At 35.6% G+C, this 14669-nt stretch overlaps 1 protein-coding gene across 8 annotated transcripts; it reads left to right on the forward strand.

Annotated features, from left to right (window-relative positions):
• The first annotated feature begins 148 nt into the window (after window positions 1–148).
• On the forward strand, window positions 149–14331 carry LOC101900559 (proteoglycan 4). 8 transcript variants are annotated; one of them, XR_009341919.1, is made up of 3 exons: window positions 9615–9949; window positions 13465–13731; window positions 14186–14227. XR_009341919.1 is itself a non-coding variant. In XM_020037301.2 (2 exons), the coding sequence occupies exons 1-2, from the start codon at window positions 621–623 to the stop codon at window positions 14314–14316; spliced, it is 1317 nt and encodes a 438-aa protein (XP_019892860.2). In that variant the 5' UTR covers window positions 149–620; the 3' UTR covers window positions 14317–14331. The 8 variants fall into 8 exon arrangements, 1 of the variants encoding a protein (XP_019892860.2); XR_009341920.1 differs by having other exon boundaries at window positions 9615–9815; XR_009341918.1 differs by having other exon boundaries at window positions 9622–10006.
• The last annotated feature ends 338 nt before the right edge of the window (window positions 14332–14669 follow it).

Here is a 14669-nt window from a genome sequence, read left to right on the forward strand (position 1 = left end):
GTGAGATGTTGTTATAAATTTAATTTACACACTCATTCATAAATTATTTGAAATTTCATTTAGATTTGTCATTCTTTGCTGAGTGAGAGAGCTTTCAAATAGAGAGCAAGAGAGGCATTGGAAAAAAATACACACACACACCAAACAAAAAAACGATTGACTGAATTGGATTCATTTGCAAAACTTAAGTGCAAGCATCATCATTCACTACGACGACGCAAGGGCGATTGCTGTTAATCAAACTGGAAAGAAGCAAAGGCATATCTATATTTTATAAATAATAAAAAAAAAACCAAGTGAACAGTATTAATTTGCGAGTGTTTGTTAATGAATTGAAGAAACAAAAACGACTTTTACAAGAAAAGAAAAAAATCATTCAACAAAAAAAATTGTATGGTGAAAAAAGTCCTGAGAGCTTAGTGTCAAGTTGAAAAAAATAAACTGAGAGGAGAGAGTAAAAGGCAAGCGAAGTGTCAAATGAAAATTTGAGTGAACAGTGTGATAAAAAGGAAAACATACGTCACTTTGAAACCCTGTTTATTTGACACGGGCAACCAACCAACCACATACACAAAGTCCTTCCCATAAATCCTTGATTCCTTCAAAAATAAAAACCAAAAATGGATTTTAATTTCGGTGATTTGAAAAAGGAAACCAACTCTGCCGTTGAGAACATTTTTGACCGTGCTGACGATGCCAAGAAACACGCCCAGGATATGTTGGGCAGCATCGATGACGTTCTAGGAGGTGGTGGTGTTGAAAAAACTGACAATGTTAAATCGGACGGTGTGGTAGATCCCTTGGACCCCCAAGCTTTTGTACAACGTATGTCAGCTGGAGCCAAGGAAGCCCAAGAAGAACTGGATGCCAAATTCTCAAAGAACACCAATGATTTGGAAGATTTCCTAGGCCAGACCACAAACAGTGTAAAACAAGGTGTGGCTTCGTTGACCAATGATTTCATGAATGCCGAGCGAGGTTTTAAGGACAGTGCTGGAGATGCTGCCAAGGAAATCGAGAAGAAGGCCGCCCAGGCTGTGGATGATATATTTGGCCACTTTGGTGGCGGTGATAACAACTTCAAGCCTACAGCCCCTGTTGAGGGTGTAGCCACAAGTGCAAATAACCAATTTACCGACTTTGACGACGATGAGGATGAACCGGCTGCCATGACAACCTTTGGCAAAACAGCTGCAACAGGCATTGCGGCTAGCAACAAGGATTCTGACAATGATTCACCTTCCATTTCTTACAATCCATCTCCAGCCAAAAAGTTACCATCTGATGCCCTCAAGGAGCAAGACAATGAGAAGTTTATTTCGAGTGAAGATCTTTTGGGCGATTTCAAGGATGAACGCACCGCAACACCAGATTCTCAGGCTTCCGCCAATAACTATTCAGCACCATTGGCCAAATTGCAAGAACCCAAAACGACAGATTTGGATGCCGATGATTTTGATGATGACTTTGTTCAGGCTGAAATTCCAAAACCAGCAGAAGAGAAATTCGTTCAACCTTCAGCACCAGTTGTTGAACCGGCACCAGTACCAGCAGCAGCACCAGCGGTGGCTAAACCAGTTCCTGTTCCAGTGGAACCGGTAAAAGAACAGCCAGCCCCTGTGCCAGAAGCTAAAAAGGAGGCACCAGTTCCAAGTGCACCGGCACCAACTGCCCCCACTACGACTGCTCCTACTCCAGTAGTTACGAAACAATCCTCGGCACCCAAGCCAACAACATCGAAGACGGCACAACAACAGCAGCCAAGTATTGTATCGGTTGAGGATATTTTCTATAAATATGGTTTGGGTAAGTACGAAAAATTTTTTGAATATTATGTTTTTGTTTTCAATTGTGTCAAGTTTTGAGTGATGAGAAGTGGAGAAATCCAAGCCGAGAAGGAGATTTTTAGGGGTCAAATGCTAAAAATCATAAAAAAGGAATGATAAGAATGGGAGATTAATGAGGAAAAAATCAGTTTCATTGTCCCCTCTAACCACAAATCCCTGTAAATGATTTACCGAGGAAAATGTTAGATTCTTTGTCCCCTCCCAAACCCTCTGTACATTTGTATGCGTGGGAATCATTTATTTATTTATTTTTTATTTATTTATTTTTTTTTTTTTGTATTATTCGGTCACCCTCAAAATGTGCCTCAATTAAATCGATTGTGAAACGCAGATATGTTTCAAAATAATGTTAATGTTAAGTGGGTCCAGGATTAGATTTCATGTTTCCTGGATTAAGTATACGATTCCCTTATATGTCGAATGTTTTTTTCGACTTAATGTTAACACTACTCGCTCGCTACTTGGATTAATTATCATTTGGAACTAAAATGGTCCTGATTAAAATTTTGAACAATTTTTTACCATATTTGAAGATATACCTAAACGTCTACTTATTCTGATATATTCTTTACAAAAGGGCTAAAATTTTGGAAAAAAGCAAACTTAATATCGATCAAATTTCCATTGAAGATAGACAATAGGGAACCCACTCTTAAACTGGGGTCCACGATTTGATTACATATTTCTGGATAAGGTATGCGATTCCCTCATATGTCAGATGTTTTTTTCTGACTTAATCTTAATACTACTCGCTCGCTACTTCTTGGATTAATTATCATTTGGAACCAAAATGGTCCTGATTAATATTTCTAACAATTTTTTACCATATTTGAAGATATACAAAAACGTCTATTTATACTGATATATTCTCCACAAAAAGGCTACTATTTTGGAATAACGCAGATCTGGTAGAAACGATTTTGTCCAAACTTTTATCGATCAAATTTCCATTGAAGATAGACAATAGGAAACCCACTCTTAAACTGTAAACGTAAACATTTTCACAATACAAATCTGCAGATCTTTGAATTTTCTGGCCCTGTTTTAGCGTGTGCTCTACGAATCCTCTCTTAACCCTCCCCCCCTCTTAACTTCGATTTGTAGATTTCTGGAAAATGAGATCAATTAAAATATAGAAATTTTGATATTAAAAAGAGTAATTTAAAATTAAACAATTTTGAACGATTCATAGAAAATTATCCACTGACGTCTTAGATCAGTAGACATTTTGGAACCTTCCCACGCACAATTATTAAAGAATGCCTCATAAATCCTTCCCGGTATACGATTTCTCATTCTCTCACTTCAAAACCCATTAATTGTTTTCTTTTTTGTTATTATAATGTTAAATACTTTTTACAGCTTTGTTCTTATCAAATGTTTATTTATTCTCATTTTGTGATAAATACGTTTATTTTTATTCATTTGCATCTCGTTTTTGTATGCGTTAAGATTTTTTCTATATACATGGTTGGAACAAAAGTATTATTTTTGTTTTGTTTAATTAGCATTGTGTTTTTACGTCTTAAACCATCGTCTCCCCATTATTCAATCTACAAGTTAACAGAATAATTCAATCTAATCGTGTAAACTTAAACTTAATGGAAATGGGGAAAAAGTATTGCACTCCGATTTTCCCATAGCCTCTGTTTAAGATTTTCATGTGGACTTTTGAAATTATTGTTCGTTTTGTCTGAAACCAAGTCTTTCTTAGTCTGGTTATTAAGTTGCTACTCTGATCGTGGTTTAATGTATAAACTTATTGGTTGTTTTCATTAATTTGTTGCGTGCTTACCATTAGTATTTTCCCCTCTTTTTTACTTATACATTTTATATAAGTAGAGTGAAATGGTTTTTGTTATTATCGTTGTGAATCATATTTCCATATGAGTGTAGTTGTGTTGCCGCGCCGGTTGGACTGACTGCTTGCCAGCCGACATTATGACTTTGGTATGTTTGTGAATAATGATGTCATACAATCAGCCGGCAAGCAATCCGCCAACCAAACCAGACCAAAAAAGAAACATTTTGTCTTATGCCAACACTCTTTTTTTTATTTTTACAAAATGTCATGTCTTGTTTTATTCTATTGTTATTTTTTGTGTATTTCTGAACAGGGGAGGAGGGTGTTGGGTCACTTGCCTGCCTCCCTGTGCCAGTGTAGGTACTAGATGCATTTAAATAACAAATCCACCACCCGGTCTTTAGTTTTTGGAAACACTAATTAAAGACCCGCAGACTGGGTTCTTTTATTTGTCTATAAAAATGCCGGTTTTACTTTATAACTTGATTTTTGTGGAACTCGCATTTGTCATAGATGCCATTGTTGCTGTCGTTGTTCTATCATTGTTATTGCCATGAGTCATGGTTTATTGTATTCTCTCATCATACATACAACTACAACAACAACAACAACTAGACAGTGATTTAGTTTATTTCTTCTATTTTTAGTTAACTTATTTCATTATTGATCTCGAAATACACATAATGACATCGAAAAGGGTTTCCCATAAATAGATCTAAGCATTAAGTGGATTGCTTTCTAAACGGAAACTATTTTGACCTCGCCTGACCTTTCGATGGAAATCTAAATATATTTCGCTTCTTTCTCGGTGTGGATGGTTTGTTAGTTGGTTGGTTCCACACTAATTGTGTTCATAACTCCATGTCATTGACACTAGCTTTACCAAATTACTCATCGCTTTGCACGGGGCATTGTATTTGTTGTGTTTGTTAAAATGTTGGAAATAATCGTATTTTTTGTCACATCACTTACCTTTATTCTACGCAATAGCATTATTTTTTCTCTGTTACCTTCCGGTTTTATCACCAATAATAAATTACACGTGTAACGATTTGTCTCATATATCCACGAAAGTTTGTGTGGCAATAAAAAATAATTGTAAAAGTTTTGTTCTTTTGAATTGTATTGTTTTTGTTGTATTCTGTCCAGGCTCTAAATTCACGTTTGGGGCAAGGTTAACCCAAAAGTATGGCGGCATAAGCTTAGTTTTTCACTTTTAACATAAGACGTAGCAAAAATTGTTGGAATAGCGTTACAGACTCAATTGTTTAAAATCTGTTCAAAATGTGTATAAAAGGCCCCAAAATGGTTTGAATCAAAATATTAAACAATAAATCCATCCCATCCTAATATTTTCAATGTAGATAACCTTTTTTCGTATACCCCACACATAAAGGTACCTCCTATTTGGTATTTCGAAAGCTTTTGTACCAATTTCCAACCTAATAATTTACAATTTGATATTTTGGGTTCTCTGGGTAGATTAACTCCTCACAAAATACATTTTTGGTGTAGTCCCCTAACTAAGTCAGGCCTCAATTTAAGTCAGTTGAACTTTGTATACCCTCCACCATTCATAGTATGGAGTGTATATTAACTTCTTCATTCCGTATGTAACTCATCGAAATACTAATTTTAGAACCAGCAAAGTATATATATTCTTTATCAGCGTAAAATTCTAAGACGATTTAGCCCTGTCCTTCCTCTGTTGTAATCGCGCTACAGATAAAACGAATTAAGATAGGAAGCTAAAATTTTGCACAGATCTGTCGTATAGCCCCCATATAACGATACCGCCGATATTCGGAATTTTTATGATTTTAGCCACATTTTCAATGGAATTGTCTGCAATTGTACACCAAGAGTTCTTTATGAGTAATTTACCCCCTGACAGAGAATTGTCTATATAGGTCCACGATATCGTATATCCCCATACAACGGCACCCTCCGATATTCGGTATTTTGATGATTTTAGCCACATTTTTCAACGGAATTATGTGAAAATCCACACAACGGTACCCCCCGTTTTTGGGTGTTTTTTTAGCCACATTTTTAATGGCTAATTAATTTTTAATGTCTGAAATTGAACACAAGGAGTTCTCTATGAGCACTTCACCCCAGTATTTTTAAGGTGTCCATTCCAATTTCCAAACAATCAGCAATTATTTGACATTTCGGTTTCTAATTGGGGACGCATCAAAATATCATCAATATAACGATAGCCAGTCCCTATAACCGATTCTTGAATATGACTTTAAAGTTTGTGAGATATACACAGAATGTATTCCTTCCTAATTTTAATTTTTTTTACTGTGTGGACCTCCCAAGTTGCGAAATATATTTCTAGGCCGCAAAGAGTGGACATACATTTTGTAGAGAAGAGGTACCCACTTACAATATGTGGTTGATATCGTTCTTGTAACAGCTACACATCTTTTGAAATCTGCTAATCCGATTCTAACTCCTCCTTTCGAAGGGAGTATCCGATTTGGTCCAAACATGATACATCGTAATATTTATATCGAACATAGATCGAGTTGGGAGATGTGCAACATCGGTTCACTCCTTCTTGTACCTCCCCCCATAAAAGATCGAAATTTGCAAAGAAAATATTTTAGTGCACAGAAAATGAAATCTGATTTTGCTCCAACATTGCAAATCCTATGATTTGCATCAGTACTAGGACAGGTGCGAAAATTGACAATATCGGTCAACTCCATCCAGTACCTCCCTCTCAAAGGGTCAAAATTATGAATAATTGTAACACTTATAAAGTGTGATATAAGTGCCCGATTGTCTTCAAATTACACACATCACAATATTTTTATTAATCCAAGGCCTGGTGTGAAGATGGAATATATCGGTCCACTCCTTCTGGTAACTCCCCTGCAAAGTGTCAAAATTTTAAATATTTACAAAGCTTATAAAACAAGAAATTAACATCCTATTCCATTCAGACTTGCCACATCTCAATACTTCTATCAACACTAGATCTGTTATAAAGATGATGTGTTTTAAAAGCGTTTCCGACTTTTTTAATAAAATTTTTTAAACAGGTGTCTTTCCCAACATTTTTTTGAAAAACTTAAACAATGAATGAATTTAGTTTTAAACAAGAATTCGCACAAAATCGCAAGACGAAAAAATGACACAAAATAGCTTTCTATTTAAATAGAACGTAGCCCTTTTACCTTACATCTAAAAAATAAAACAACAGTGAAAGAAGAAAATAGTTTTCAGTCTGAGTGTGCAGCACGAATATAACATTGCGTGTAGGGTATTGCCATTGTTCTCCATTCTTAACGCCCCAGATATGATTGCCTTAAGAGTTTTATTGTTTTTTCTCCTTCACCATTTCTTTTTTCCCTCCTTATTGTCATTGACATAAATTTCTTTATGTCTCCATTCATTTGGTGCGGTATGTCATTTCACATTGCTGCAGCTCTAGAGCGACACTGCTACAGCATTTCACTGTCGCCGCCGCCGTCACTATAAGATAGCACAAGAAATATACGGCTAGAGAAGAAGAAATGGACAACTTTTCTTGCCTTCATTATTGACAGCGATGACGACGACATGACATCGTTTTTTCACTCATGGCACAATGGAACGATTGCGAATTTTTTGTTTGCAAATATATATTGAATTTTTAGTCTTATTTTGTAAATTTGCATATATTTTGAAATGAACTTAAATTTTTTAAATCTGAAAAGATTTTCACCAACATTTTGTATAAATTTATCAAAACAAATTCGATTTTTTAATTGCTATTGTTTTGAGGAGAAAATTGGTAGTTATTTTGCAAAATATGATTTTTTTGTCAAACAACGTGCCATTGTGCACAATAGATAAGCTCCCCTTTCATTCTGTCTTTCATTGGAGATCATTCATAGAAACATACATATGCATGGGTTAGCACAAATCGCCGCACAAAAATAATGGACGTTGGGCTGAGGAAAATCCAAAAGTGATCCACAGCGTCTGACCTCCTTCTCTCTTTTGGTTTCTTTGCTGACTTTGCATGAGGTGCCATTGGACTTGCATGGTTAGCAATGAAATAAACATAGTTGTGTGTGTATGTGTCTGCATTCGGCTGCAGGGATGTCGATGATGAATGAAGAAAAAATCAAATATTGTGTGGTCATCGAGAAATATATAAAAAAAAACAAAAATTTAAATTGTTGACAGAAAGTTTTTGCAATTTTGTAATGCTTTGATCCCCTGAGTCTATACGAATGACTTCATCACTGGGTGTTCTTCTGCCGTTTTGGATATATCCTGTTTTTAATGAATATTTAAAGAATTGAATAAAAATATCCCACAGACGGGACTGTAATTTATTAGTTTGTGTCTTCACGCATTTTCAATCCCGAATTAGATGTGATTTGATATTTCGGTTTCTTAGTATAAAATCGATTCCTTGAAAAAAAAATCCCATAAAGATAATGATAGTCTTCATGTATATTTTTATATGGCTCTATAAATCGTTTTTTTAGATTTTATGTCTAAATTTTTAACAGCACCGACAACGATTTTTAGATGACTACCAGCGGTTGCTCACCTATTGCCATTGGTGGGACCATCCTTTCACAGGTTTCCTACGTTCTTGATCAAGGAGGAGTTTGGACGTAGCGTTTCCTAGGTGAATTTGACTACATCCTGCGTGCCTGACTACTTTCTGCTCGCTTTCTTTGCTCAAGGGTGGTTACATTGGAAACCGATATAGAAACTAGCTTGTACATATCTCCTCCGTAGAGTGAACAACCCTAGTGATGATGGAAGTTTCTCATCCAACGTTACACATTGCCACCCCTTACAAATAGATCATTTTCCATTATTTCGGCACATCCTACTCCTTCACAATTTAGCTCAACATCAGTGAGATTCGAATAGGTTCGAGTGAACTGCTCAAAGTTAATGATTCCCTCCCCATGCGTAACCGAATTGTCTTAGAATATTGCCAGGTTTAAGCGTGGAGCAACGAGCTGAATTTTTACGAGAAGGGCAATAAAGAAATTTTCCGATTTTTGTCATTTTAAATGTTTTACTCCTATTTTCCAACTGAATAGACATATTTAAGACTAAATCCAATTCCCCTTTTTATACCCTCAGCCATATGACTAGAGAGTCGTACGTGCCTAGTCGAAATAACGGTTTGGAACCTAGGTCTCTTTGGACATTTGTAGTCGATTTAGCTCCGTCCGTCCGTCTTTCTGGCTGGCTGGTGCGCACGATAACTCTCGAAGGAAGTATCCGATTTGATCCAAACTTGGTGCACCGTAATATTATTGTCAAACTTAGATCGAGTTCGGAGTGGACCGATATTCACTCCTTCTGGATTCTCATTTAATTGATAAAATTTCTGTCAGAAATATTGAATATAGAGTACATGTATTAAGGCCCACATGACGGCTCGGCCGTTTTAAATATTTTGAATATTAAACTGTAAATTGTCGTTTTAAGTTCTCGGAAGGGAGAAACCTTCCTTGTTTACTTTGTCCTATTCGTTCTAAGTGTATATCGCGGCAATGTACGTTAAAATTTGGGTCCGAGCGAACTTGGTTTTAAATATGTTGCAATTTGAAAAGCATTTTATTGTGTATTCACAAAGATACTCACTTTAATGAAAGTTATCAATCTAACTTAATAATCCCAAATTCCATTAAAATCTTCCGAAAAATCCCATCTTTGCGAATGTGCATCACTACCCTGTTTTATTGCCTTAAAACCAACAATGATTGAGTTTATTGATTGTCTTTGGCTTTTCTTTAAAATCGTTTGTTCATTTAAATCGGACTGATGGAGATGGTGGTCTGTCATTGACATTTCCACCTCATCCTCATTATTCTCTTTGCCTATCTGTCCGTGTCTATCGGCATCCTTGTTTTCTTAATGTAAAATGGAATGCCAAATAAGAAAATAAAATTGCGCATACATACATGTTTATGTCTTATTGACATTTATCACAGATTCCGATTTGTTTTCCTTTGAATAACTGTAATCTATTTTACTTGGCGTTTCTTTGGCAAAGGCCTAAAATAACTTGAAGTTTCCCCAAAAGCACTTGAAACAATTTTTTCAATTTTATTTTAAATTCTTGTAAAAAAACTGCAGAAGATTTTGAAACGTTTTTATTTCGCGAACATTTATTGTGAACTGATATTGTATGAAATTAAAAATTTAATAACAGTGCTAATTGAACGCATTTCGTGTTTGCCATGTGATTTTCCACAATATAATAATAATGATAATTACTGAACATTTGTAGTGATCGCATCTGACATACATAATTATAAATGTAAACACGTTAAAGTTGAACAGAACATGGAGACATTTTAATTTCGATGCTCTATTTGTGGGTGATATTTATATGAAGATAATGTTTTTTTTTTAATAAAATTTAAAGTACAGTGATTTTCTAGAAGTTGAAATATATACAAAAATTGTGTACGATATTGCTCAACATTTAGTTTACGTATTCATTCTTTCCTTCTTTTTTTTATCAAAAATGGAATTTCCTGGGATATTTCCTATAAATAATATTCAGTAATCAAGTAATTCCAATACTATTTTTTAAATATTTTTCCTTAAACGACAATTTAGTGATTGTGTTGACCCAGGTTATCCAAAGTTGCAGTTTGTCATGTGTATTCCCCAACTCAATCATCGAGATCTCTCCTACGACTGAACTCTCCTACGACAAGAAATGCAACTGGCGATAGCACCCTAGCCGACACTTCGTCGCCATCATCCTCTTAACTTGATGTTAGGATATAAAATAGCGTTGTTGCAGCATCTTCTATGTGATTCGACTTTTAATTAACCAACTTTTGATATTAAATTCCACTTTAGAATGTGGAAAAATATAAAGTCGAACTCTGTACTCGAATTTCGGCTTTGAGATCATCGCTTGATCATCAATTGATTATATTCATGGATATTATTAGTTTTGGGAAATCCAGAAGTAGATTCTATCATATAAACAAAATTCCCGTTTTTTAACACTAATCTAGTAGCCCTACGATTGTAGATTTTCTCGGTCCATCGAATTCATTAAATCAGGACAAAAATTGATTTTCGATTTTATAACCTACACCACATGGTGGTAAGGGTAATATATATTTTTGTGCATTTGTTTGTAACATGGAGAAGGCAGCGAGATAGACCCATAGTTACTTTTGAGGAACTTCATAGAATCACTTTCTGAGTCGATTAATCCTGGTCAGTCCGTCCGTCTGTCCATGTATTTTTATGAACAAAACCTATTCTGAACCTAAAATTTGGCATACGCATTTTCGAGTACTATCTGATGCCCGGTGCCAAATATCATTCTTGTGGAGCGCATATTAGGCATGTGAGGGACCGCGAATCGGCTGAAACATATATATGGGAGCTATAGCTATATCTAAACCGATTTATACCAAATTTGATGTACTTGCTGCTAAAATGCAAGTAATTTGATATTGACAGGTCGCATTTATTATCTGATTGAGATGAAATTTTGCAAACAATATTTGTTTAGCCCAAGGACGAACCCTACTGAAATTGGTGAACATCGGTTCAAATTTAGATATAGCTCCCATATATATATTCAACGGATTTCGGCTAATATCAGTCAATATCAAATTACTTGCATTTTAGCAGCAAGTACATCAAATTTGGTATAAATCGGTTTAGATATAGCTATAGCTCCCATATATATGTTTCAGCCGATTCGCGGTCCCTCACATGCCTAATATGCGCTCCACAAGAATGATATTTGGCACCGGGCATCAGATAGTACTCGAAAATGCGTATGCCAAATTTTAGGTTCAGAATAGGTTATAGCTCCCATATATATCTTTATCCGATATCAGATTTATTGTGCAAATGAACAATACTAGTCCAAATGGACTAATTTTTGGCACTTCCGCTCGAATTCAGTTTAGAAGCAAGTACATTAAATTTGGTGTGGATCGGTTCAGATATAGCTATAGCTCCCATATATATGTTTCATTCGATTTGGGGTTTAAAGTCCCTTCCACGTTTTCGTATATCCCCAAAATGTCGGTAGCTCCCGATATTCGGTATTTGGAGGGTTTTAATCATATGTGGGAGCTCCTGCGAGTTACTCCTGTGTTGCAAATTAGAGTATGTGTTGGAATGTTCGAAATATACAGTAATTTTCTACTGTAAAAATGAAGACGAGTGGAATAGAGTATAATCGAATGTTTTACCACCCACGAAAATTCTCACGCTCCTATTCGAGCTGAGAGTTAAACTCGCTCGCAATATGTAAAAAACTCTAGATCTCATTTACTCTTTATATTTTACAATTCTAATTCTTACTGGGCGAAAATTCGACCTAATATCGCTCTGCGGTCAAACCGCATAGCTCTACATAGGGGTAGAAGCCGATTTTAGAGTTTTTCTTCATTTTGAGCCAAAATGGCTATAATTTGATATTGTGGAGACTTAGTGTGCAGAAAGATTCAGCGCAAAATTTGTCAGTGTAGGTCGAGATTTTGGAACGGCTTCCAATTGTGGTTATTTTAAGAAAACAAATTTCGCAATAATTGAAATGAAATTTATGTTTCTAATGGAGGATTTTTTCGCAAAACTCCATGCGTCCGGCACTCCTAAAATATGAAATATTATTGCGTATTTCAAAGTAACAAATGACGATGTACTTTGTTTCGTATACCGTACCCCTTTTTTTATTGCTGTCATTATCATATCCAACCTCCGCTCCCTTCGTTGTCTACTATTATTCAATTCAATACTCTGCTCTTTATAGTTTACCCCTACAAAATACCAAGCGAACGAACCTCAAACAGCAGTCATATGGATTTGTCATTCATTGAATACTTCCAGTATTGCATCACAATCTATCCAGATGATTTGTTTATATTTTCTATTAGCATTGCTCTCAATACACAGCAGGAACCTGCTCTGGTGATGGCAAATAGCGATGATGATGATGCATTGCTAGATTCTGCAGCAACAGTGTCTATGGGAATAAAGCTCTTTTTATTCCGATTGCTTTATAAATTGTGGAGCTTTTCTGGAGAGCGCAGGTCTGATGAGAGGAATAAACAACCCCGAAACGCATATTACGTGTTGTGCTCCCCAGAAATTTATAGTAAAATCAATGGCTGGTGGGCCAAATGGCTATCAAAATTGATGGAAGGTTTTTTTTTCGTTTTTTTCCTCCTTTGCGAATGCCAGAGGAAAATGAAATGTCAAAAAGGGAACTATGAAATATGAGTGTGGGGATTGTTGTGTTTCTTCTCTTCTGGGGGTTGCTTTGCACCGCCAACGTGTCTCCAAAAAAGCCAAGTGGCTGTGGCGGCGGCACTCTTTTAATGCAGATCCCAGCTTTGCGCATTATTGTATATCCAAAGTGGAAATGGTTGGATGGTTACGAAGACGACGACGATGATGGCGACCGGGCTAAGGGGGTCAACACTATAGTCTTCCTTGTCTAACAATCGTTGAATTGAATCGCAATTACGAAAGGACTTGTGTAGATACAATTCGTACAATTTTCTAGTTGTCGATTGCAAATACAATTGAATCCGAGCCCCATGCTGGTGATTTCAGTTACTCGTCGAGGCATTAACGTGTGATACACAATCAGCACAATCGTGTTTTACGGCTTTTTTCAATATTTTTTTGTCGGGGGAGACACAACAATATTGCGTTGTGTAATTTTCAATTCCAAAAAAAAAATTGCAATTGTTTTAAATTGTAAAAAAAGAAAAGTGTCGGAATAATTTCCAGAATTATTTATGGAAGTGTGAAATAAATTTTTAAAAATATATTAAATTTTAGCAATCCCTAAGAAGCAAAGAAGTATATACCTACACAAATATATACTGTGTGTGTGTCTAGAATTTAGACATTGACAACAAACAAATAGGCCATACAACAAAATAAGTTAAAATCACATTGACATCTCAGTTTTTGAGAATTTTGAGGATATAAAAAATTAATTAGAAAACAACAAAAAAACAGCAAAAATGGTGGATACCGTCGAAGAATCAGCACAAAATGGTGTTTACAAGAAACGTCCCTTCATGTGTTCCTTATTAGATCCCAGTAAGTGTTTTTTTACATCCAGCATACAATATATTGAAATATACTCTCTTTTAACCTCTCTCTCTCGGTCTCTTGACTGCTACCTTACTCAAGCTAATACTTATTTCCTACCTTATCCCCCTCAAAATATACTTCCTGTAATTTGAGTCATTCCTGTTTTTTGCCTCCTATTTTTCTTTTTGGGTGTTAGCAGCCGCCAGCCTTTTCATGTAAAAATTTTGTTGTAATTTTATGTGGGTGTATGTGTGTTTGCGGTAGTAGTCCTTCGATATCATTAAATTTATTGTAATTTTTTTGTAACACTTTCTTTTTTCTTTGCTTTTATTTTATTTAATTTTTTGTGTTCTCTGTGTTTGTCGCTTGTTGCCTAAAATCTTTTGTTCCGTTTCTGTGCGCTTTCTACATTTCTGCGTTTCTTTTTTTAAAAAAATAATCAATATCTAACTAATTTCAGACGCTTGGTTTAAGCCGGAGCGCTTACATCCACGAGGTAAGTGTATTAATGTCTTATTGGTGTTGTTGTTATTGACGTCCATGTCTAATGTACACGCCTATATGTCTACATACATACACGAACATGCATAAAATATTAGCAGATGACTAAACTTTTAGCCAAGATTGAGGCAACTCAATTAAGGTTTGTCTGTCTGTCTGTCTGGTGGTGTTCTCAATACTGTCCACCGCCCTACCCACCAACCTATCTACCCCGCTTCACTCCTGCAACACTATCGAATTGTTTTTGCCATGCAATATCCTATTTTAGTTCAATGACCACTTAAGGTTTTCCTTTTTTCACGAATCGAAATAATTCGATAAGAAATTTAAGAATATCAAGGAAGGAAGGAGGTTTTCCTGGGCAGGAATTTCAATGGATGTCTGAGTTCCTTTGGTTTTTGGAGAAAAAATGAAAAACGATTTCTTTTAGGTCAGTGTTCGGT

Source organism: Musca domestica, unplaced genomic scaffold, assembly GCF_030504385.1.
Source record: "Musca domestica strain aabys unplaced genomic scaffold, Musca_domestica.polishedcontigs.V.1.1 174, whole genome shotgun sequence".
Lineage (NCBI taxonomy): Eukaryota > Metazoa > Arthropoda > Insecta > Diptera > Muscidae > Musca > Musca domestica.